At 44.1% G+C, this 24,264-nt stretch overlaps 5 protein-coding genes across 6 annotated transcripts; 3 read left to right on the top strand and 2 right to left on the bottom strand.

Moving 5' to 3' along the window:
• The first annotated feature begins 811 nt into the window (after positions 1–811).
• LOC107276065 (uncharacterized) lies at positions 812–1,771 on the top strand. Its single transcript, XM_015787376.3, has one exon. The coding sequence runs from the start codon at positions 883–885 to the stop codon at positions 1,561–1,563; it is 681 nt and encodes a 226-aa protein (XP_015642862.1). The 5' UTR covers positions 812–882; the 3' UTR covers positions 1,564–1,771.
• Positions 1,772–2,291: 520 nt separating this feature from the next.
• Positions 2,292–3,641, top strand: LOC107277467 (uncharacterized). 2 transcript variants are annotated; one of them, XM_026025957.2, is made up of 3 exons: positions 2,292–2,628; positions 2,703–2,754; positions 2,993–3,641. In XM_026025957.2, the coding sequence occupies exons 1-3, from the start codon at positions 2,442–2,444 to the stop codon at positions 3,078–3,080; spliced, it is 327 nt and encodes a 108-aa protein (XP_025881742.1). In that variant the 5' UTR covers positions 2,292–2,441; the 3' UTR covers positions 3,081–3,641. The 2 variants fall into 2 exon arrangements, with proteins under 2 accessions (XP_025881742.1, XP_025881741.1); XM_026025956.2 differs by having other exon boundaries at positions 2,990–3,640.
• A 2,944-nt stretch (positions 3,642–6,585) lies between these two features.
• On the bottom strand, positions 6,586–8,365 carry LOC136351189 (aspartyl protease family protein At5g10770-like). Its single transcript, XM_066311205.1, has 2 exons — positions 8,135–8,365; positions 6,586–8,027 (listed from the first exon to the last, which is right to left on the bottom strand). Exons 1-2 carry the CDS (start codon positions 8,301–8,303, stop codon positions 6,868–6,870), a joined length of 1,329 nt encoding a protein of 442 aa, XP_066167302.1. The 5' UTR covers positions 8,304–8,365; the 3' UTR covers positions 6,586–6,867.
• Positions 8,366–15,635: 7,270 nt separating this feature from the next.
• On the top strand, positions 15,636–16,595 carry LOC4339949 (uncharacterized). Its single transcript, XM_015787353.3, has one exon. The coding sequence runs from the start codon at positions 15,707–15,709 to the stop codon at positions 16,385–16,387; it is 681 nt and encodes a 226-aa protein (XP_015642839.1). The 5' UTR covers positions 15,636–15,706; the 3' UTR covers positions 16,388–16,595.
• A 764-nt stretch (positions 16,596–17,359) lies between these two features.
• LOC9268194 (uncharacterized) lies at positions 17,360–20,144 on the bottom strand. Its single transcript, XM_015786711.3, has one exon. The coding sequence runs from the start codon at positions 20,038–20,040 to the stop codon at positions 17,644–17,646; it is 2,397 nt and encodes a 798-aa protein (XP_015642197.1). The 5' UTR covers positions 20,041–20,144; the 3' UTR covers positions 17,360–17,643.
• Between the last annotated feature and the right edge of the window lie 4,120 nt (positions 20,145–24,264).

Raw genomic sequence — 24,264 nt, 5'->3', positions numbered from 1 at the left:
TTTCATACGCCTGAAATTTTTGAACATTTTATTCGTTTTCTGTCACTTGGTTATAATTTAATGGTTTTCATCACTCCCTAATAATTAAACAATAAACTATTCTATAACAAAAGATCCAGGAATTTACATAGAATAAACTTATAACTCAAAATCTACAAAATTCTAAGTCAATTTTTTCTTTATAAAATTCCATAAAAAATTCAAACATATATAAATACAAAATAACATATAGCAATAAAAGTGTACTAATTACAAATTACATAGCACTAAAGTTAATTTTAGGCTTAGCAAATTTATAATGTTAATTATGTGACTGGAAAATATTTGTGGTTTTCAGGCGACTGGAAATTTAGTCATGGGAATGGGATCGAGTGTGCTGCACGTGTGAGATGTTGTGATTGCGTTTTATTAATTCCGTTTCAACGACAGCGTTCTTTCTTTTACTAATTAGGGTGTGTTTAGATAAGGGGGTAAAGTTTTGTCATTTCACATCAGATATTTTATAGGATGTCGCAGGGGATGTTCGGTATTAATAAAAAAAACTAATTATTGTATCCGTCCGTAAACTGCGAGATGAATTTATTAAGCATAATTAATCCATCATTAGCAAATGTCAAATCATAGAGCAATTAAAAGATTCGTCTCGTAAAATAGTTGCAATCTGTACAATTAGTTATTTTTTAGTCTATATTTAATATACCATGCATGTGTCCAAACATTCGATGTGAGAGTAGGATCTAAACATGCCCTTAATCAATTTGTATCAGAACAGCAATAGATGTCTATAAATATAGTAGGTAGGCAATAGATGGATCATGGAGTGACGTGGATTATTTCATCCAGCTAACTTTAACAGTACTGTGTGCGGAGTGTGTGTTCGTCATGGACGACGGCAGCAAGCTGCAGCCGACGGCAACAAGGTTCCGGTGGCTGAACCTTGCGCGCTGCACGCTGGCCTCCGTGGTCACCGTCCTCGCCGTCGTCGTCATCGCCCGCGCCGTCGTCGTGCTACTCCGCCCGGAGAAGCTCCGGCTAAGCGTCGCCGGCGGCCGCGTGTCCGTCAGCAGGATGCCGGCGATGAAGCCGCTGCCCCGCGTGAACATGAGCTTCGTCCTCAGGGCCTTCAACCCCAGCGGCCGCGCCTCCATCGAGTACACGGGCATCACCGTCGCGCTCCGGGCCATCGACGACGGCGACGCCGCCTCGCCGGCGGCGGCGGCGCCGATCATCGCGCAGTTCCCGTTCCCGGACGTGCCCGTGGCGCAGCAGGTGGCGCACGAGGCGGCGGCGAGGGTGTCGCTGGCGGCGGCGGAGGACGTGCCTCTCCGGTACGTGAAGGCGCTGTTCGACGGCCGTGGCATCAGCGCGGCGATACAGGTGGACGGCTTCCTCACCACCCGCATGGAGATCGACGGGAGGATCAGCAGGAGCAACGGCGGCGTCGCCACCACGTTCTACTGCCTGCCGGTGACCATCGCCGTCGGCGACGGCGACGACGATGAGTCCCGTACCAGGGACACGTGGTGCCTAGACAAGTCTGACGTACCAGCTTTCGTTGGATAGACCGACGGATCTACTCCCTCCGTCAAAAAAAAAAAATCTAATCTAATATTAGATGTGATGTTTTCTATAACAACAAATTTGGATAGAAGTATGCTCAGATTCTTCTATTAGAAAATGTTCCATCCAATACCAGGTTGAGTTTTTTTAGGACGGAGGAAGTATGTATTACTACATGCTTTTTTTAATGAAAGTATTACTACATGCTTGATGATAATGTTTAATTATAGTATTAGCTAGTACTAGTACTATATACTCCCTATCCGTTTTATGATAATGTTAAGTTATATTAGCCACTATAGAATTCTTATTCAGCAGTGTATAATGGAAGCTTGACATCCAATCAAACACTGCTGTATAATTCTAGCCCACTTCGTTTGGCCCCGAAGTCCATAGCACAAAATTGTCGTGGCCTTTTGTCCTACCAGGCTTCCAGCCCAGCATACACTCCACCGGTTACAGGCTTAGAGCTATAGGCCCAGTATGCAGGCCCATCAAACCCCATCCAGACACTTCCAAGTCAGTATGAAAGGAAAAAGTACACCGAAGGTCCCTCAACTTGTCATCGAATTACAAAATTATCCCCCAACCACAAAACCAGATATCCATCGTCACTTAACTAATCAAAACCGGTCACAGTAGATTCTTCGGTGGTTTTGACCCCGGTTTTGTTCTACGTGCAGCTGAGTCAGCGTGGGACCCACATGAGCCTCACATGTCAGGCTGCCACGTCGTCTCTCTCCCTTCCTCCTCTCTCTCTCACTCTTCTCTTCTCTTCTCTTCTTTGTTCTTGGGCAAGCCGGCCAGCACTTGGGAGGAGGCCGCCGGGGCGAGGCGAGGCGGGAGAGGAGGAGGCGGCGGCGGTGGCGGAGGGAGAGGAGATGCCGGGGAAGGGGCGGAGGCGGAGGGAGAAGAACTACAGGGCGGCGCACGGCGGCGAACCGCGGTTGCCCCCACCACCGAAGCAGCGGGAGCTCGACGCGCTCCCGTCCAAGCTCCGCCGCCTCATCGCCATCCAGGAGAAGCACAAGGGCGGCGAGAAGGGCGCCGTTGCCGGAGACTCCTCAGGTGCGCTCCCCTTACGCCTTTCGCCCCAGCTGCCGCTGAACTATAGCCTGATGAAATTCCTACATCCTCTACAGGGAAACAAGGAGAGAGCGATGCGGCGAAGAACAAGGCTCTCGCAAAGATAAGGTATTGCGGGTTAATTTCTTGGATAAACACGGTATCTTTAAGCACATTTGCCTGCTATTACGTTGCATTTAGTCCGTTCATCCGGTTGCTGTAATACTTTTGTTCATCACATTCTATCGTTGCTCTTTGGAAATGCAAGAGAACTCTACTACTCTAGTATTAATGCAATTTGTTAGCTTGTGCCCGATTTGCTTCCGCAGTTGGTACCTTGTCATATTCTGTATGTTCCATGTAGAAGAAAACTAAGAAGCAGAACTTGGAGCCTACTGCTGATAGCAAAGCCGCAGAGATTAGTGGTAAGGATGGACCGATATGATTGGCGATGAGAACGCGAGTGTAGATGAAAGCAAAAGGAAGCGGAAGAGGGGGGAAGCTATGGATCTTCGTTTCGGACTTCATCGACGCCGGAGCCCTCTCCTCCCTCCTCCAAGGCGGCAGCGGCGCCGGGCGCCGGCTTCACGTCGCGGGCGTCGCGCTGGCAGCCCCGCGCGGCGTGGCGTTTATCTACGGCGCGGGCGCCGGCGCTAGCTCGTCAGAGATGCTCGCGCGGAGGAGGAACCGAGGAAGAGAAGAGGGGGGATGACGTGTCAGCCTGACATGTGGGGCCCACGTGGGTCCCACGCTGACTCGGCCGCCACGTAGGATAAAACCGGGGTGGGTCAAAACTACCGAAGGACGCCGTTGACCGGTTTTAATTTGTTAAGGGACGCCGGATATCTGGTTTTATGGTTGTGAGACGATTTTGTAACTCGATGACAAGTCGAGGGACCTTCGGTGTACTTTTTCCCAGTATGTAATGACAGACCATTGCTTTTTTTAAAAAAAAAAAAAAAGAAAAATACTCCCTCCATCTCATTCAATAAAATGAGGTCAAATCTAGCACGGTATTTAAAACCCGGAGGGAGTATTAAAAAAATTAAGTAATTATTAATTATTTTCCTATCATTTGACTTATTGTTAAATATTTTTTTATAATACATATAATTTTACATATTTCATAAAAGTTTTTGAATAACATGAACGGTTAAACATGTGGTAAAAAGTCAACGGCATCAAATATTTAGAAACGGTGGGAGTATATTTCTATGGTTTAAGTTTCCCATAAATTTTGTCTTATTTCCTAACGACTTACTCCCTCTGGGCTGATAATATTAGTCGTTTTGGATAAGGGTAAAGTCAAAATTTAAAATCTTTGACTACAAATAATTTCTAAAATATTCATCTTAAAAATATGAAAATCATAAGTATTAATCATGTTTTATCATCTAACAACAATGAAAATACTAATTATAAAAAAATTTCATATAAGACGGACAGTCAAACGTTGGACACGAAAGTCTAAGGTTTGTCTAACTTTTTTTTAGACGGAGGGATTAGCCTGGTAGGGTGGTACTGGTAGTCTGATACCCATGCATTGAAGAGAAAATGGACAGGCCAGACGACAATAGGACAATAATTAATAAACGTGAACCACGACTGTCATCTTCCATTAATATGTGGCTCCAAAATTGTGTAATTAAAACGTTTTCCAGAGGTTGCAGAGGTTGTCGAGGAAAAGAACGGGACCTAATTTCTAAAATTCAACGTACAAATGTACCACGTCATCATACAAATACCGAGCTTAGTTCCAAACTTTTTTTTCAAACTTTCAATTTTTTCATCACAACAAAATTTTTCTACACACAAATTTTCAACTTTTCCATCATATCATTCCAATTTCAACCAAACTTCCAATTTTTGCGTGAACTAAACACATCCACACCAAAATTAGAAGTTTGAAGAAATTGAAACGATGTGACAGAAAAGTTAAAAATTTACTCCCTCCGTCCAAAAAAACTCACATCCTCTCCTAAGATAGCGAATCTAGATAAAAGGTAGTCCAGATTCATTGTTCTAGGAAGGATCACAGGTTGAATTCTTTTTGAAACGGAGGAAGTATGTGTGTAGGAAAGTTTGATATGACGGAAAAATTAAAAGTTTTTTTAAAAAAAAGTTGAAATCTATACAGGACCTAAGACACAAAAATCTCACAGGTTGCTCAGGGCACCAACCAAACATACCCACATCCCTGCTCTCCCTACTCTTGCCTGCATATATGCAGCTGGTATCGTACGTGCAGTGAGTCGCGAGACTACGACAACGCACTGATGGCATAGATGATGTAGGAGTTGCAGCATGGCAGTTGCACGCTTTCATGGCAACATTGAAGTACTACTGTTCGGCCTGTTTAGGTGGTGAAATAAAAATTTTTGGATATCACATCGGACGTTTGACCGGATATAGGAAGGGGTTTTCGGACACGAATGAAAAAACTAAATTTCATAACTCACTTGGACACCACGAGACAAATCTTTTGAGCCTAATTAATCCGTCATTAGTACATGTGGGTTACTGTAGCGCTTATGGTTAATCATAGTTTAATTAGGCTCAAAAGATTCGTCTCGCGATTTATATACAAACTGTGCAATTAGTTTTTCTTTTTATCTATATTTAATGCTCCATATATATGTCCAAAGATTCAATGTGATGTATCTTCCACATGCGTTCGAGTTTCTGACCAACAAACAGCTGCTGACATGACTTTATGAGCTTGGTCCTATGTTATCCATAGCTTAAATCCATGAGACGATCGGTCTGTTTATGATACTCCCTCCATTCTAAATTGATCTACATATAATTTTTTTGAGGTTATTCCTGAATGATCTACATATTTGTGTTCATTTATTAAGTATATTTGTTATTTGTGTATTGGAGTAAATGGACATTGATGCATGCATCCATGCACACAAGTATTTATAACCCACATGCAATATCTGAATTTGCTATTGGCTAGGAAATAGTAGGGATGGTGAATGCATTGAGTTTGTTGCTAAAGTAAATATAGTATGAGAGAGTTATTAGCTTTTCTTGGTCTTGGTGTACCTATGAAATATGTAGATCAATTTGGAATGGAGGGAGTATGACTTTACGAGCTTGGTCACCTTGTGGGTGTGTTTAGTTCGCGAAAAAAAAATTTAGTTGTCGCATCGGATGTTTGACTGGATGTCAGAAGGGGTTTTTGGACACAAAATTATAATTTCATCATTATACATATCTTAACACAAAATTATAGAAAATAGCCGAGCTATTTCAAAGTGTAATAAAATAGTAAAAAAAAATCAAATGATGCAAAGGAATAGAGGTAGTTGCTACTTCTTTCCTTCATCCTACAATATAAAGTAATTTTGTAGTTAGCCATAGACAGGATTTAACTTTGGTAGGGGCGGAACTAGATAGGAGAGGGGATGCTTAGGAACCTGGTAAAAAAAATAGCTATAGTTATATATTTTCACTATGTATATATCCCTCAATCCATACGAACTCGCACTCTCTAAATTAGTAGAGCAAAATAAACGGATAGCACATCTCTCCATTTCGTTCCAGCTCCATCACTAATAACTTTGGGAAACCACCTGCTTGTTGCATGGTTCGCATGACCAGTTGGTGAGGATCTGCGAACCACGTTTTCCACGTACGTAAGCGTACGTGATGTAACACCACATGCCATGCGTTGCGTCACATTCCTTATACGTCAGCCAAACCACCAGCAACTACTGCTACTATAGATATATGCAAGCATCATCAGGTATGTTTTGTTGTCTAATGATATGTTTTGACTTTGAATTATATTCGGGTCGTGCGTTATAACAGTTGTTTTAAGAGAAAAAAAAAACTATACAGGTTTTTAGCACGGCAAATTAATTATATTTGCCTCGAAGTTTAATACATAACTTACACGGTTACACCATAGTTATATAGACAATGCACAAAACCTAATAACGTTATAGCACGTTATGAATAAAAACATGCATTTTGAAGATTTATTTGGCATAGATAGGGATGTAAATTAAGCGAGATTTGCTTTGATCCAACAAAAAGTATCTTGAAGTACCGGTAACTCACAGTACCAAATCATTCCTCATCGTTGGATATATCAATGTCCATTCTACCCAATTAGATATAACGATCAGAAATAATTTGGTGTCATGAAGTACCGGACCTTGAGGTACTGTTTTTTTTTTTTTTTACCGGAGCAAATCTCAAATTAAACGGGTCGATCACAAGGTGCGGTCGTCAGCAGGCGCCACGGCGGAAGCCGACGGAGCCGCCGACGACGTCGTAGAGCACCTCGTGCGTCTGCTGCTGCACGTTCCCGATGAAGCCGAGCGCGAAGTCTCCCGGCGTCGGCACGAACGCGAGGCACCCCTCCACCATGACTCCCATCGCGTCCAGCCTCACCACCGCGCCGCCGTCGAACACCAGCGACACCGCCGGCACCGTCACGCTCGTGAACCGGACGAAGTCGTAGCAGGTGTCCAGCCCGGCCCTCCCTCCCGCCACCCGCGGGTACGCCGCCATGGCGCTCCGGAACGCCAGCCGCAGCGCCCTGTACGCCGTCGGCGGCAGCTGCGTGATGATCACGCTCGAGTCCATCACCGCGCCGCCGGCGAACACCACCGGCGGCACGTTCAGCCGCCGCCCGCCGACCTCGATGCCCCTGAGGCGAACCAGGTACAGCGTCGGGATGATGCTCGGGTTACGCACCAGCGGCGTCCTCGCGAACATGGTGCCGGAGGTGGAGGCGCTGAAGTTGCCGCGCACGGCGTGGCTGCAGCCGAAGCGGAAGTTCATGACGACGGTGCTCGGGTTGAGCGTGAGGGCGTCCACCATGTACGTCCCCGAGGTGGCCCTGCCGTCGCCGTAGTCGACGAAGTACTGGCACTGGTTGTTGGAGCAACCAGCGCCGTAGCGGCCGAGCTCGCCGCAGGCGGCGGAGCCGCACGGCACGGCGGCGGAGGTCCTCGACCTCCTCGGGTCAAACAAGGCGTTCTGCTGCGGGTAGCACTCCGGCATGGGGCACGGCGCGCACTGGATCCATGGCAGGTCGATGCTGGTGTCGATGGACATCGGCTGCGCCAGGATGGGGTCGTCGATCGCCGACGGGCGGCTGATTCTTGACGACGACGACGACGACGAGCCCGATCTGCCACCGGTGCCGATGCCGAAGCTCGCCTGCATCTTGTAGTCCGACTGCTGCACGTCGACGATCGGCTTGTCCGGCTCAAGCACGACGTCGCCGCCGGCGGTGGCCTTCCTCCGGATGGCGTCGGTGTGGAGCTTGTCCCAGCGTAGCATGTCGACCAACAACGGCGGCGAGGTTGTCGTCGGCGACGGCGAGCACGGGCCGTAGGGGCGGTGCAGCGCCACCCACGTGCCATTGCTGGATGGCATTGCTGCACGCATGTACTCATGTACACGTATTAGGCGTACATTAAGCAAGCCTAAATTAATCAGCAGTTAATTAGTAAGTAATTACTGCAGAATTACGTTAACACATTACCCTTGAGACCGGAGCAGATGGCTTTGGGCTTCAACAAGGAGCTGGTTTCCACGACAATGTAGTGCTCGCGATTCTCAGCTCCTCCATCACCATGGCCATGGCCATGAGAGCCCATGGACGAGAGGATGAAGATGTGGAGTAGTAGTAGCGGCAAGACACTTGTCGTCATGGTAAACGAAGTTAATTTTAGGCACTAGGCTGGCAATGCATAAAGGATAGATGATCCATCGGCTTATATATACAGAAACTTTTTATGATCGTCTCTAACTGATAATATTTTATTTTAGTACTATTAGCTTACATATAAGATATTAAGATGTGCATGTTAGGTATTTTTAAGGACCTGAAATATATAATTATCTCCATTTTGGTAGACCCTAATATGGAACCTTATAGGTAACATGAAGCAGCCACTCCAAAGCTCTATAAGATGTTAATTACTTACATATATCTATCTATGGTGATTATCAATTAATGTCCAATAAAAAAACAATGTGTACATAGAGCGAGTACAATTTTTTAATAGATCTTGGTAGGTACTAATATGAACAGGATGTATAGTCAAATATTCTCTACAAGTACACAACATTGGAACCATCTTATACAATGGTAATACTTTTGCCAGTTCACAAGCAGAATTCTTTCGTAGACATGCATATATATTTTTGCCAATCCAAAAAGCTCCAATTGGCAAACTACCATCCAATGCAAAAGGATCTAATTGCTCTTATATATGCCACCGAGATGAACATATATAACTCAATTTCTTTCTAGCTCCCTGTTATCCTTGAAAGGTATTTACAAATACCACGTTTTCTAATGTAAAATTCGATACCTCCTAGTAGTAGGTACCTTGATATATCAAAAATTTTAATATAAAATTTAAATATCTCAAGATAATTTCTCAATGACCTAAAATTTCTCTTATCCTTTAGTCCCTGTAAGGCGCAGAAGACATATGCGGACCATCAATAGTGCATGCACTTAGCTCCCTAGCTCTAGTGGAGGGGACAGAGATTGATAACCTCCCCTAGGTTCTTCCCCACCGAGACATGGGAAGGGAAGAGGATGACTGATGAAATAAAAAAAAATCAAGCACCATCAAATAAATCATATCGAACCTAAGACCAACCAACAAGTTGTAAAGAAGAGGATGACTGATGAAATAAAAAAAAAATCAAGCACCATCAAATAAATCATATCGAACCTAAGACCAACCAACAAGTTGTAAAACTAGTACTCCATCAATTTCATATTATAAGTCGTTAGACTTTTTTTTTCTAAGTTTAATCAAATTTATAGAAAAATCTAAATTAAGTACCTGCTCTAAGAACGAAAAGTTCTGTTGTGAGCAAGTTTAATTAATAGTATAGCCAACTATTGGCTCCAAATTATTTATAGTTAATTTAATAATCAATTCATACAATTGTTATCTACTTCCTCTGTTTCACAATGTAAGTTATTCTAGCATTTTCCACATTCATATCTATCTAGATTCATTAACATCAATATGGATGTGGAAAATGCTAAAATGACTTACATTGTGAAATGGAGGGAGTATAAACATAATATACTACGCTGTTAATACATGGTCGTACCTATCATACACATATTGTGCCTTGGAGTCTGTGTTGCAGCTAGGTACAAATCTGTAGTCCGTTGCTCGTCTCTCTCCTATTTTATCTTCTCGATATGTGTTTATAAGTGGCTTTTGTGTTTGAAATTTCGGAAATTTCGCCCCCCACCGAATGCCAACATCTCCCCAAAAATTTCGGTTTTTTTGAAATTTTTTGTGAATTTGGTCAAATTTTATTCAAATTTATTCAAAATCCATCAAAAATTCAAAAAATTTCGTACGAAATTTTTCCGAAATTTCCGAAATTTCGAAAATTTTTGTTCTATCGATCAGCAGCGGCAGAATTGCTGCTTCCGAAATTTAAAACTATGGCTGGTTTATAGTCAACTATTGTACCTGCTCTTAACTGAGCAGTCATTAATTATATACCAACTGAGGTAGGCATATCATTATTGCTAATTGGTTTTATATTAATGACTCAGGGGGCTTGATCTATCATGCGTAGACCATGGCACATATCAGCCAGCTATATATATCTGCCCCACCCTACTAGTACTAGGTGGTACAATCGATCTCCTGCATGCTTGTACGTTACATCGATCACCCATCCTTTATAGTAAAAAAGAAAATACCACTAGGATAATTCACTTCTTTTAATACCATACGTGTTGGTGTGTTAGGAGATAATTTGATCGAGGCTTGAAAAAAAGATACTACTAGTATGACTTATGACATATAGATAAGAAAAGAAATACTCATCCCATAAATATCCAATTGAATTTCTTGCATAACTAGGCCCTTGTTTAATTCCAAATTTTTTCTTCAAACTTCAAACTTTTCTACACACACAATTTTCCAACTTTTTCATCACATCGTTCCAATTTCAACCAAACTTTTAATTTTGGCGTGAACTAAACACACCCTGGACCACATGTGTGTGAAGTGGATTTTAAACCCTCAAGGACAAATGATCTCGTAATTTGTATGTAGTTTGAGGGGTATGCTTTTTCTTTTTAAAAAATATATAACATATATTATTATGTCGTCACTCCGTAATTATATAAGATTAAACATAGTTAATTAGGTTATAGTCTCCTATTATCCTCGCTCCACAACGATTTTCGTGGAGTGCATGGTATTTTCGTGGATCACGCGTCGTGTTTATTAATGTGTTTGATTGCCTCCTGGACTCCTGGTATCCAGCAACTTCCTGTGGTGCTTGCAGTTGCATGGCCAGACTTTAAGGGCCCCTTTGAATCGTAGAAATAAAAAAACGGAGAAATAGAAAAAACATAGGATTCTAACAGGAATGTAAGTGTAAAACAGAGGATTGCAAAACACAGGAAAAACACATGAATGATCGTTTGATTGGACCACAGGAAAAACATAGGAATAGGATGAGAGAGATAGACTTAAAGGATTTTTACCAAGAGGTTGGACCTCTTGCTAAGTTTCCTCCAAAACCTATATGCAACAAGCCATTCCATAGGAATTTTGTAGGACTTGAAAAACTTCAATCCTTTGAATCAAAGGGCTACATATATAGGAAAATTCCTATAGGATTTCAATCCTATGAAATTCCTTCATAATTCCTTTGATTCAAAGGGGCCCTAATTAGGGCCCAATGCTGGTCATAGGAAGGCATGGAGCCACACAGGACTCTTCTGCACCTGCACTGCATTTGTGGGCAGTCCCTCCTCCCATAACTACACTGGCATGCACGTTCTTCCTCTGAAGTTATGCTTCCTCCTTATTTAATTATGGGTCTTTTGAGGTGCAATGAAGTTGTGGAGCAACGAAAATCCAGCTTCACCCCGTAATACAAATTTACGGAGCAGCTCTGCTAACTCCGTTCTTAAAAAATAAAGAATCTGTACCATTTGGTATAGCTTCAGCTCCAGATAAGTTGGAGTTGGGAGTTAGATACCTAGAACTGTGCTAAACGGAGCCTTACCTTCGCTCCTCCTTTCACAAAATATTAAGGATGAGTAAAATGCACCAGCGGTTCTTAAACTTGTAGGAGGTTTCACTTAGATTCATGAACTTGCAAAACGCACATCGAGATCTCTAAACTTGGTTTATTGTATCATCCTAGTCCAAAGTCGCATTTCACCGTGGTCTTACCTACGTGGCACGCCACATGGACTATGACATGGATTTTTTTTATTTTTTTCTCCCTTCTTCCTTCTTTTTTTCTCTTTCTTCCTACTTTTTCTCATTGGTGAGAGGCGGCATGACGGGAGGGGCTGTCGCGGTGGAGAAAAAAGAAGTTGTGTTAGCTAAAAGGAACAGTACGTGATTATGGAGTTGTGTTAGCTGTGACAGTACGTGATTAAGTTTGCAACGAATTCTCATGTTGGGTTTGGACCAACGGCTGGGAATTTCTCCGACAGAACGATGATGTAGGAGATCGATGGCCTTAATTTGCAATCTCCACAAGGGAATTAATTGAGGAACCTAAGGAATTAGTAGTAGTTTGCAGTTAAAAACGACGTACGGTTGGTTCATACGTAGCACAAATTTCTGCCCCTATATAAGTACCAATCATGCTTTGTACAATTATACTTGCATAGCAACTTATTGTAACCTTCTTTTTCCTTACAAACAGTGGCCTTGAATGTACTATATCTAGCCCACTGGCATTGTCACTGAGCAACAAATTCACTATTCATATAAAATTGTGGCCATAAATAACCACTTTGCTAATCAATTAATATGATATCTAATGAATTATTTAGACTACATTAGCTTCTCTCTCCGTCTTAAAATGTAGCATACTTTTTTCTACAAATCCAAACTTATATATTTCTCAAAATACTTTTGGCTAGAATCTCTACATGGAGAGAGTAGATGACATGTGTACGCATGTCATGTCAGGGGATGCACTTGACCATGGTGGATTTGGGTCTAGTCTTGCCGCCGCCGGCACCGGAGGAGACGTCGACAGGCGCGCACTCCACCGCGACGTCGTACGGCCTGGAGTAGGCCAGCCAGACCTTGAACCTTACCTGTCCTCTCACCACCACGGTGAGCGGAGGGCCTCTGCCGCCGCCGCCGCCGCCATGGCTGGCGCCGAAGAAGTTCTTGTCGACGAGCAGCGCCGTCACGAGCACGCTCCTCGAGCTCGCCGGCGGCTGGTAGAACGGGACGCCATCTTGGACCGTCGCCTCCACCGACTCCATCCTGTTCCTCGCGGTGAACTGCTGCAAGCTCACCGCGAAGGCGAGGTACTGCACCCCGGCCCGGTGGCTGGGGTTGTCGGCGGCGATGGTGAGGTTGAGGAGAAACGCCTGGCCGCCGGCGGAACGGCTGATGGACGCGCCGCCGCCGGTGACCGAGAAGGATATCCGCGTCGGGCTGAGGACGACGGAGGTGACGATGACGATGGCGCTGGCGGCGAGGGTTCCGGCGATGGCCGCCATGATGTAGTGCTTGGCGCCCCACCAGCTTGGAAATGGGTGGCTGCTCGCCATGGATGTCTGCAAGAAATGAAGAAAGTGAAGACAATCCGTGTTTTGCTCACATCGCTAAACTCCTATCTAGTCACTACTCGTCAGTGCTGCTTGTTACTTATTATATATCTTCAAAAAACTATTCTGATGATATCTAAATTTCATACGCCTGAAATTTTTGAACATTTTATTCGTTTTCTGTCACTTGGTTATAATTTAATGGTTTTCATCACTCCCTAATAATTAAACAATAAACTATTCTATAACAAAAGATCCAGGAATTTACATAGAATAAACTTATAACTCAAAATCTACAAAATTCTAAGTCAATTTTTTCTTTATAAAATTCCATAAAAAATTCAAACATATATAAATACAAAATAACATATAGCAATAAAAGTGTAATTACAAATTACATAGCACTAAAGTTAATTTTAGGCTTAGCAAATTTATAATGTTAATTATGTGACTGGAAAATATTTGTGGTTTTCAGGCGACTGGAAATTTAGTCATGGGAATGGGATCGAGTGTGCTGCACGTGTGAGATGTTGTGATTGCGTTTTATTAATTCCGTTTCAACGACAGCGTTCTTTCTTTTACTAATTAGGGTGTGTTTAGATATCATTTCACATCAGATATTTTATAGGATGTCGCAGGGGATGTTCGGTATTAATAAAAAAAACTAATTATTGTATCCGTCCGTAAACTGCGAGATGAATTTATTAAGCATAATTAATCCATCATTAGCAAATGTCAAATCATAGAGCAATTAAAAGATTCGTCTCGTAAAATAGTTGCAATCTGTACAATTAGTTATTTTTTAGTCTATACTAGCAAAAATGCCCGTGCGTTGCAACGGGTGAAAAAATTCAAATGATAATATACGTTTTTCATGAATAATCATGTCAATGACAACGTTTGTATTTTAATGAGTGGCTTGTTTTTTTATAAACGGTGTTTTTTTTGCGCGATTTTCTCAAACCATTCAAAAATAGCACATTTCTTTCTAAAAGGTTTTTTAGCTTTTTTTTTTGCTTTTATACTTACAATGAAAACCATATTTTTCTCTCTTTTTTTTCTTTTCTTTTCTCGTGTGTTTTTTTTGCCTTTTTTTACAATTATTTTCTCACGCGTTTTTTTTGCTTGTTTTTTCTTCAAATGTTCTTTTTTTGCTTTTCTCCAATACAGGACTTAGGGGAAACAAAACTTTTAATTTGTTGTTGTTTTTATTTTTATGCACTTTTTTGCTTTTGTTCTCTCTCTTTTATTATTATTTTTATCAAAAACGACCACAAGTACCTAATTGTAAGATTACAGGGACTCAAATGTAAATATAAAAATTACAGGGTCTCAAATGCAAAATTACAAACCCAAAAATTAAAATAATATAAAAATGGAATGCTCTCGACCAGTAGGTTCCGTTTTTATAAACAGATCTTTAATCCGGCACATCATTTTTAGAAAAAATGCCCGTGCGTTGCTACGGGTAAAAACTTTTTTTATCCTATACCTTATACTCCCTTTATTTTGGACCGGATGCTTCTTTGTTTTTGGACCGGACGTTCATTTCTTCCTTCTTTTCAGCTCTAGTCCTAGAGCAGTCCGCTACCTCTATCTGCTCGGCCTATCTCTCTTCGCCTCAGCCCATAAGTGGAGCTGTAGGCCTAGCTCGAACAATCTCGTGCCCGTACCATGACGGAGCCGAACCTCCCATCAAATCCGGTAATCTGGTCGAGCTCGCATAGTACCGTGTCCGTATGATGGCGGAGTTGATCCTCTCTGTCAAATGCGGTCGAATCTTTCTCGATCTCCAAAATTGTTAGGGATTTTGATCCACTTGATCCCTTTTTTGTTTTTTTTACCAAAATCGAAGCAATCCACAAAACTTGGGGAAAAAAATAATGAACTGAAAGGGAAATTCAAGGGGAAAATGACGAGCGTAGTGGAGAATCGATTTTTGCAATCAATTGGATGAGGAAACACATAAAGATGCAAATCGACATGGCGGCGGCGCTAGGGTTTGGCCCGACGAAAAAACCGCAAAAAAAAATAGCGAAACATAGTTTTCCTTTTTACAATCGTTTTTTGCCGTACTTTTTTTTCCGCCTTTTTAGTAGGAATAGGAATCGGTCAGCTCGCTTTGTTTTCTGTTTTCTCGCTTTTTTTTCCTTTCCTACGGACGACGGAAACATGTTGTATTTTTTTTTCATCAATCAACATGTATGTTGATGAATCGGATTCGTTCCGGTTTTTTTTTCACCCGGTTTTTTTGACGGACGATGGAAGCACCTCTTATTTTTTAAGTAGTATATATATATATATATATATATATATATATATATATATAGTAGATTTAATATACCATGCATGTGTCCAAACATTCGATGTGAGAGTAGGATCTAAACATGCCCTTAATCAATTTGTATCAGAACAGCAATAGATGTCTATAAATATAGTAGGTAGGCAATAGATGGATCATGGAGTGACGTGGATTATTTCATCCAGCTAACTTTAACAGTACTGTGTGCGGAGTGTGTGTTCGTCATGGACGACGGCAGCAAGCTGCAGCCGACGGCAACAAGGTTCCGGTGGCTGAACCTTGCGCGCTGCACGCTGGCCTCCGTGGTCACCGTCCTCGCCGTCGTCGTCATCGCCCGCGCCGTCGTCGTGCTACTCCGCCCGGAGAAGCTCCGGCTAAGCGTCGCCGGCGGCCGCGTGTCCGTCAGCAGGATGCCGGCGATGAAGCCGCTGCCCCGCGTGAACATGAGCTTCGTCCTCAGGGCCTTCAACCCCAGCGGCCGCGCCTCCATCGAGTACACGGGCATCACCGTCGCGCTCCGGGCCATCGACGACGGCGACGCCGCCTCGCCGGCGGCGGCGGCGCCGATCATCGCGCAGTTCCCGTTCCCGGACGTGCCCGTGGCGCAGCAGGTGGCGCACGAGGCGGCGGCGAGGGTGTCGCTGGCGGCGGCGGAGGACGTGCCTCTCCGGTACGTGAAGGCGCTGTTCGACGGCCGTGGCATCAGCGCGGCGATACAGGTGGACGGCTTCCTCACCACCCGCATGGAGATCGACGGGAGGATCAGCAGGAGCAACGGCGGCGTCGCCACCACGTTCTACTGCCTGCCGGTGACCATCGCCGTCGGCGACGGCGACGACGATGAGTCCCGTACCAGGGACACGTGGTGCCTAGACAAGTCTGACGTACCAGCTTTCGTTGGATAGACCGACGGATCTACTCCCTCCGTCAAAAAAAAAAAATCTAATCTAATATTAGATGTGATGTTTTCTATAACAACAAATTTGGATAGAAGTATGCTCAGATTCTTCTATTAGAAAATGTTCCATCCAATACCAGGTTGAGTTTTTTTAGGACGGAGGAAGTATGTATTACTACATGCTTTTTTTAATGAAAGTATTACTACATGCTTGATGATAATGTTTAATTATAGTATTAGCTAGTACTAGTACTATATACTCCCTATCCGTTTTATGATAATGTTAAGTTATATTAGCCACTATAGAATTCTTATTCAGCAGTGTATAATGGAAGGGTGACATCCAATCAAACACTGCTGTATAATTCTAGCCCACTTCGTTTGGCCCCGAAGTCCATAGCACAAAATTGTCGTGGCCTTTTGTCCTACCAGGCTTCCAGCCCAGCATACACTCCACCGGTTACAGGCTTAGAGCTATAGGCCCAGTATGCAGGCCCATCAAACCCCATCCAGACATTTCCAAGTCAGTATGAAAGGAAAAAGTACACCGAAGGTCCCTCAACTTGTCATCGAATTACAAAATTGTCCCCCAACCACAAAACCAGATATCCATCGTCACTTAACTAATCAAAACCGGTCACAGTAGATTCTTCGGTGGTTTTGACCCCGGTTTTGTTCTACGTGCAGCTGAGTCAGCGTGGGACCCACGTGAGCCTCACATGTTAGGCTGCCACATCGTCTCTCTCCCTTCCTCCTCTCTCTCTCACTCTTCTCTTCTCTTCTCTTCTCTTCTCTTGGGCAAGCCGGCCAGCACTTGGGAGGAGGCCGCCGGGGCGAGGCGAGGCAGGAGAGGAGTAGGCGGCGGGCGACACGACGGCGGCGGCGGTGGCGGAGGGAGAGGAGATGCCGGGGAAGGGGCAGAGGCGGAGGGAGAAGAACTATCGGGCGGCACACGGCGGCGAACCACGGTACTACACGCTTGACACCAAACCGAACAACTCAGATTATCTACAGACTGACATGTGGGCCCGATGGTCTGTGGGGCCCATATGTCAGTGAAACAGTACTGTATGTGCAGTACTGTGCAGAAGACCCTCACTCCAAACCGAATCCAAGCACAAACAAAAAGGAAAAAAAAAAAGAAGGAGAAATTCCACAGCAGATGGAAAGCGAAGTAGTACAGGGTACGCGGAAATCACACGCTGACTGACACACGTACGTGCGTAGTACGGAGGGCGGAATGTGGGCGTACGTGCTGATCTGCTACACAGATCCCTCCACTGGCACCTCGTCGTCGGGGCGGGCGATGCCGGTGTGCGTGGCGAGCGCCCAGAGCATGGTGATGACCTCGATGCCCTTCACCAGCCCCGCCTCGTGCGCCCTCGCGTGCTCCTCCACGCTCGACGGCGCCATGTACGCGACGAGCTCCACCCACACGCCCGCCACCATCTCCCACACGGCGGCGCGCCCCCCCGCGGCCGCCTTGTCGTCGCCGTCGGCTTCCTCCACCAGCAACTTCCCCAGCACGGCGCCCTTCTCCAGCACCGTCAGGCTCGCGTACGCCGCCGCGCTGCTGTCACGGTGGATCTCCGTCGCCGTCAGCCTGTCGGCGATCTTGCGCACCGCGTCGAGCCGGCCCCACTCCGACGTCAGGTAGACGTGGTAGCCGAGCTGTCCGGCGCCGACCGCCACCTTCATCTGCTCGTTCATCACGTCGCCGTAGACGAGCTGCGTGCCTTCCTTGTTGTCCGGCAGGAGCTCCGGCTGGAAGGCGACGAGGTAGGCGCAGTACCTGGACAGCCTCGCCGCCGTCTTCCGGCTCCGCCGCTCCTCCGCCACATGCTCCGTGGGGTGCGGGGGCCCATGGTGCGCCTCCAGGAGGGTGGTGGCGATGTGCCAGACAAGGATGATCTCCGCGACGCCGCCGCCGCCGCCGCCCTGGCACGCCCACGCGAACCGCGAGAACGGCTCCGTCGACAACGCCGCCGGGCTGTTCTTGCTCAGAGGAACGGCGGCGCCGCCGCCGCCGTCCTGCGGCGGCCTGGCGTCTCGGAAGCGTTCGAGGATGGAGCGCTTGGTGTGCTTGGGCAGCTTGGCGGTGGGCAGCGGGAGGGTGGAGACGTCGCTAGAGCATCCAAGAACGGAGAATTGCTTCATGGTGATTCGGCTCGGGTAGTGCCTGAGGTTTCTGGAGAGCTTGAGGACGAAGCGGGCGGCGGCGGGGGGCGTGGCCTTGCCGTAGTAGGCGTGGAGGAGCGAGACGGCGAACCAGTCGGAGATGAGGAAGACGAGGGTCTCGGTGGCCTCCTCGTAGGCGACGGCGATGAAGAGGATGTAGCAGATGAAGACGTCGATGAAGGTGTAGAAGGCCCTGGACGACCTGGCGACGGCGCTCCACAGGCACTTGGCCATGGTGCCCACTCCGACGGATAGGAATGAGCTGTCAGTCAGCATGGCATTGATGACGTAGGGGATGCCGCCATTGCCGCAGAGGACGATGGTCATGAGGCAGAGGGCGAACACGACGGGCGGGTAGAGGACGTAGTTGACGAAGAAGAAGTAGGGGCTCGCGAGCACCACGGGGAGGACGGAGTGGTAGTACTCGGTGAACAGGTTGAGCTCGTCCTTGAGCACCTGGAACACGGTCACCTCCGGTGCGAGATCGCCGGCGGCGGTGGCGTTGCTGCCGAGGCCATCGAAGATGATGGTGCGGCACTCTTGGGCCTCTCGCTTGGTCATGGGCGGCACGTCCTCGAGGCGGCGGCGCAGCAGCTTGAAGAGCGCGAAGGAGAGGCAGAGCCTCTTGAGCTTCGGGTGCTCTCGCGTCCGCCAGATCTTGCCGACGGTGAGGACCTCGTCGGTTTCGGCGACGTCGAGGTCGAGCTCGTAGCCGCGCGGCCCGGCCTTGACGACCATGTTCTCTTCTCCCATCACGGCGTACCTGCACCGCTCCAACGCGGCGGCGCCGGCCATGTCGGTGGGGATGGGGGTGGTGGCCGCCATGTAGGAGGAGATGAGGCGGGGGTTCTTGCCGTGGCCGGAAGAACGCCTGGCCATCTCGTTGATGACGACGCGCTGGACAAGCTTGGCGGCGCAGAGCACCCAGAGGATGCCGAACATGGCCTTCTTGCCGGGGGCCTTGACGGTGAAGAAGACGAGGTTGCCCATCCAGACGACGCTGGCGGCGTGGGTGACGATGTTGGAGTAGCCCTGCGTCCCCCTGGTGATGACGAGGGCGCCCTCCAGCTTCTTGCGGAGGAGCTCGACGAGGAGCATCCATATGAGGATCACCCGCGCCAGCAGCGACAGCTCGTCGGCGGCGACCTTCTTGGCCGTCTTCTTGCAGTTGTTGCTGCCGGCGGTGGCGCCACCGTTCATCTTGGCCTCGGAGAAGAGGTAGGACATGACGGGGAGGAAGAGGTTGAGGGAGGCGGCGAGGAGGAGGCGGACGGTGGGGTTGAGCACGGCGCTCACCCGGGACAAGCGGCTGAAGAGGTTGAGGTCGAAGAAGGCGGCGGCGAGGAAGAAGGTGAGGGCGGAGATGGCCACCACCGACGTCTCCTTGCTGTTGTCGCCGCCGTAGGGTGACGTCATGTTATAGACGAATGCCACCATCTTCTGCGGACACACATGTTCGTCCATGGTGACATTATTCTCCATTACCAATGCTAAGCTAGCTAACTAGCGCCTGTGTTCGTCTATGTGTGTGTAGCTCCCTACCCCTGCCTAGTGTTTCGATCTTGCTATATATATACTCCTGCATGAAGTACTAAGCTGCTGCTAATCTCTATCAGTACACCTGCAGATGGAGCGAAGTGACATCATCCAACTTTGAGTCACTGACATATTTGGTTCTCTATTTGTAACAAACCAATGATAACCTGCCGATAGAGCAGAGTGATATATTTGGGTCTCTATTTATACAACTTTGAGTCACTGACATATTTGGATTTATTATTCAATGGATCCACATGCATAAAATTAGAGTTTAGTAAGTCAGAAGAACTGCTTCCAGAGAGAACACGATAATGCTAAACTATTTTAAAATCTTGAGAATATATTCCCTCATTTATCTAAAAACCATCCAAATAGTTATAAAAAATAATTAAATTTAACATACGAATAGTAGTGGTATTATTCATATCCAAATTTATCCTTTTCATTTCTAAATACTTAGGTCGAGTTTGAACTTTATTTTTATAGAATTAATGCTAGATGATACTATACTTTACATTGTTAGTTTTTTTTTTCAAAAATACAGCTAATTGTATTGAATTTAAGAAAAAAGGATACATGAGGGGACATCCCTTCATGTGCACACAGCACTGCCCTTATCACATACTCAAGGAGATGGAGACCAATGATAAATCTAACATTACAAAATCATATTGAAAACACACCTCTATATGTATAATTAATATTTGTGGTTACACCATAATTTAAATCTTGGTGGGTGAAGTAATATACCCACAAGTACATCTTCTTATAAATTGGTGCATAGGCTATTATTATATGGATATTAATTATAATATCAAAATCATAATTTTATATACAATTTGTTCATTATTTAATATTTATAGTTTATATTAATTAAGAGTTCATATCAGTTACAATAAATTATTTTTGAATTGCAGACATAAATGTTAGACATACTTAAAAACTAATAATCCATGATACGTTCTACTTTATATTTTACTAAATCTAAATTTTAGAGTTACTAATTTTAGAAAAGCTAAAACTATGAGTTCATAATGTGGATTGATCTTACAAGTTTATGAGCGATACACATATATGGTTCACAAAACCGATCACTTGGTTTTCACAAAATACCCTGTCTCGATTTGACAAATTGCCACGTACGTATATCTCTACTGTTATAAAAAATGAAGATGTTTTTCTAGTATTTTGGTACGTCATCCGTGTATGAGTCGGTTTTTAAGTTCGTTCGCTTTTGGAAATACATATTTGTATTTGAGTCGGTTTTCAAGTTCACTCGCTTTTAGAAATACATAAGCAATCATATAAGAAATCTCTTTAAAAAAACTTGCATGCAACTTGAAATGATCGGACTCCTAACTACATCACCTTATGATTTTCAAAAAAAAAAATCCAAGCGAATTCTTATAGTGAATTTCACCTTAACTAAACCATATATAACAATAATAAGATAAAAATAGCCTTCACCCGTTATAACAGACGGATATTTTTTTAGTTATATATAGCTCTCAAATTCAAAAGCATATTCAAACCGAGTTTCAAAATTTGTTTGGTTTAAGTGACAACCGACAACTTCTCATGACTGGTTTTGGACCGGCGAACAGTTTTGTGGACCCTCATGATATACCAACAAAACATTTGTTTAACTTAATTATTTGTTCAGATATTTCCATATAATTAACCAACTAAGCTACATCCGACAAATTAATGAGTAGTGCACATGTCTTACAAAGCGTAAAACTCACTTTCATTAGTTAAAGCTGCCGTCGCTCGTGTATGCACAGCTGCGCAAGCGATTTTTGGCAGGAGAATACGAAGGACCACTACGTGGCGTGTTTCTCGGTCGTTAGTCACGTGGCATCAATATCTGTTTCTTAGGCCCTTTTTAGTTACCAAACAAAAAATTTTGGGTGTAGCTATATTTATGGCGCCATATTTTTCATCAAAAAATAGTCGGCATGTATTTACATTGTAAGTCCCTAAATTATATATGTAATTTTAGTGTATTTACAATGTAAGTATCAAAATTACATATGTAAGTACTAAAATTACATATATAAATTCGAAAATTACATACTAATTACATATGTAAGTGGGGTGTAAATGAGGTGTAACTACTGTGTAAGTGGCTGAAAAAAATCGACTGTAGCATATGACGCCATATTTCTAGCAACTCTGAAAATTTTCACCCTGTCACATCAAATGTTTTGATTAGACACATAGGTCAAGATTATGTATACCATATACCCAATAGTAATCGACTAAACTTGACAGGACCCACCATATACCAAGTCTTATACGGAATCATACCTCGTATATAGAAGGAGTTCCGGATAAGGAAGGACAAAAAGAGTTCTATATGGAAACGACGAGGACTAATCAGATCGTATCCATATTTTCTCTCTAGTTCTACTTGAACGAGGGGGCATCTATGGGTATAAATACAAGCCTCCCCCTAGGAGAGGGGGGTGACACCCACCATAGACACACAATACACAAGCTAATATACGCCAAGACAAGTCACCGGATATCAATATCAGATATTAGTCTAGACATACCCCATCCAGCGCAAAAGGAAGCCGGCAAGAGGGATCTAGCACCATCTCTGATCTCGACGGGTGCGGATTCGAGGAGGAAGACTACCCTGTCGTTGACTACGAGTTGGTTATCTAGCCGCCAATTCGACGACAGATAGATAGGTTATCCCAAATATTGTACTATGTGGTTTCTATATCAATCTCATATAAACAGGATGTAGAGCTATTACCTATTAGATAAGGGGCCCGAACCTGTATAAAAATCCTTGTCTCCATCTCTTTTACCTCAATCTCGTATATACCCTACTACCAACGATCCTCATACTATCCAAATACCCTAGTCGTGACTATCAAACGTCGACAACATGCATGAAGTATTAAATATAAAAAAAAACTAATTACACAAATTGTGTGTAAATTACGAGACGCATCTTTTAAGCTTAATTGTTTCATGATTTGACAATGTGGTGCTACAGTAAATATTTGTTAATGACAGATTAATTAGGCTAATAAATTCGTCTCACAGTTTTTAGACGAAATTTATAATTTATTTTGTTATTAGTCTACATATAATACTTCAAATAGGTATACGTATATTCGATGTGACATACCAAAACTTTTCATTCACGAACTAAACATGCCTTTATTTGTACCTTGCTGCCAATCTAGTGGCCATTTTATTTATATCACGGTCAATCACTTGTCAATCATATTATATCAACAATATATTTATTACTCCGTACATACTAATATTTATTTTGTTATTAAAACAGAAATGATTTTAGTATTTGATTGCTAGCTACAATTTGTCACGTCTAAGATAAGGTTTGACCAAAATGATTGGAGTACTAGTGGGTTGAATGCCTCGGTAAACGTGTGTATATCTTCCTATTCTATATAAGATTAATCATATTTTCTATACTTATCAGTCTTAAAATATAACTATATGGTAAAAGTAAACCTAAATGTCGGCTGAACTTTGCACACCAGGTGAATCATGTCGATCATAAGATGATTGTCGTACGACGTGACAGATCGCGTGATTGACGGCATATGAACAAGTTTTTTCCAGCCAGTATACTCATTGCAATCACTTTAGGGCCTTTTTAAGTCGGTGAAATGAAAAATTTTGGGTGTCACATCGGACGTTTGACCGGATGTCGGAAGGGGTTTTCAGACACGAATGAAAAAACTAATTTCATAACTCGCATGGAAACCGCAAGACGAATCTTTTGAGCCTAATTAATCCGTCATTAGCATATGTTGGTTATTGTAGCACTTATGACTAATCATGGACTAATTATGCTCAAAAGATTCGTCTCGCGATTTACATGCAAACTGTACAATTAGATTTTCTATTTATCTATATTTAACTGTACAATCGATGTGATGTTTTTGGAAAAAGTTTTTTGGAACTGAACAGCCCCTTAATTATTTGGACCGGATAAGGATAAGGGGGTAAAGTTTTAGCGTGTCACATCGGATATAAGGACACACATTTAAAGTATTAAACGTAGTCGTCTAATTAATTCATCATTAGTCAATGTTTACTGTAGCACCACATTGTCAAATCATGAAGCAATTAGGCTTAAAAGATTCGTCTCACAAATTAGTCTTTATTTAATACTTC

This window comes from Oryza sativa, chromosome 6 (genome assembly GCF_034140825.1).
Source record: "Oryza sativa Japonica Group chromosome 6, ASM3414082v1".
In the NCBI taxonomy this organism is placed as follows: Eukaryota; Viridiplantae; Streptophyta; class Magnoliopsida; order Poales; family Poaceae; genus Oryza; species Oryza sativa.
This window is presented reverse-complemented; position numbering and strand designations above follow the sequence as displayed.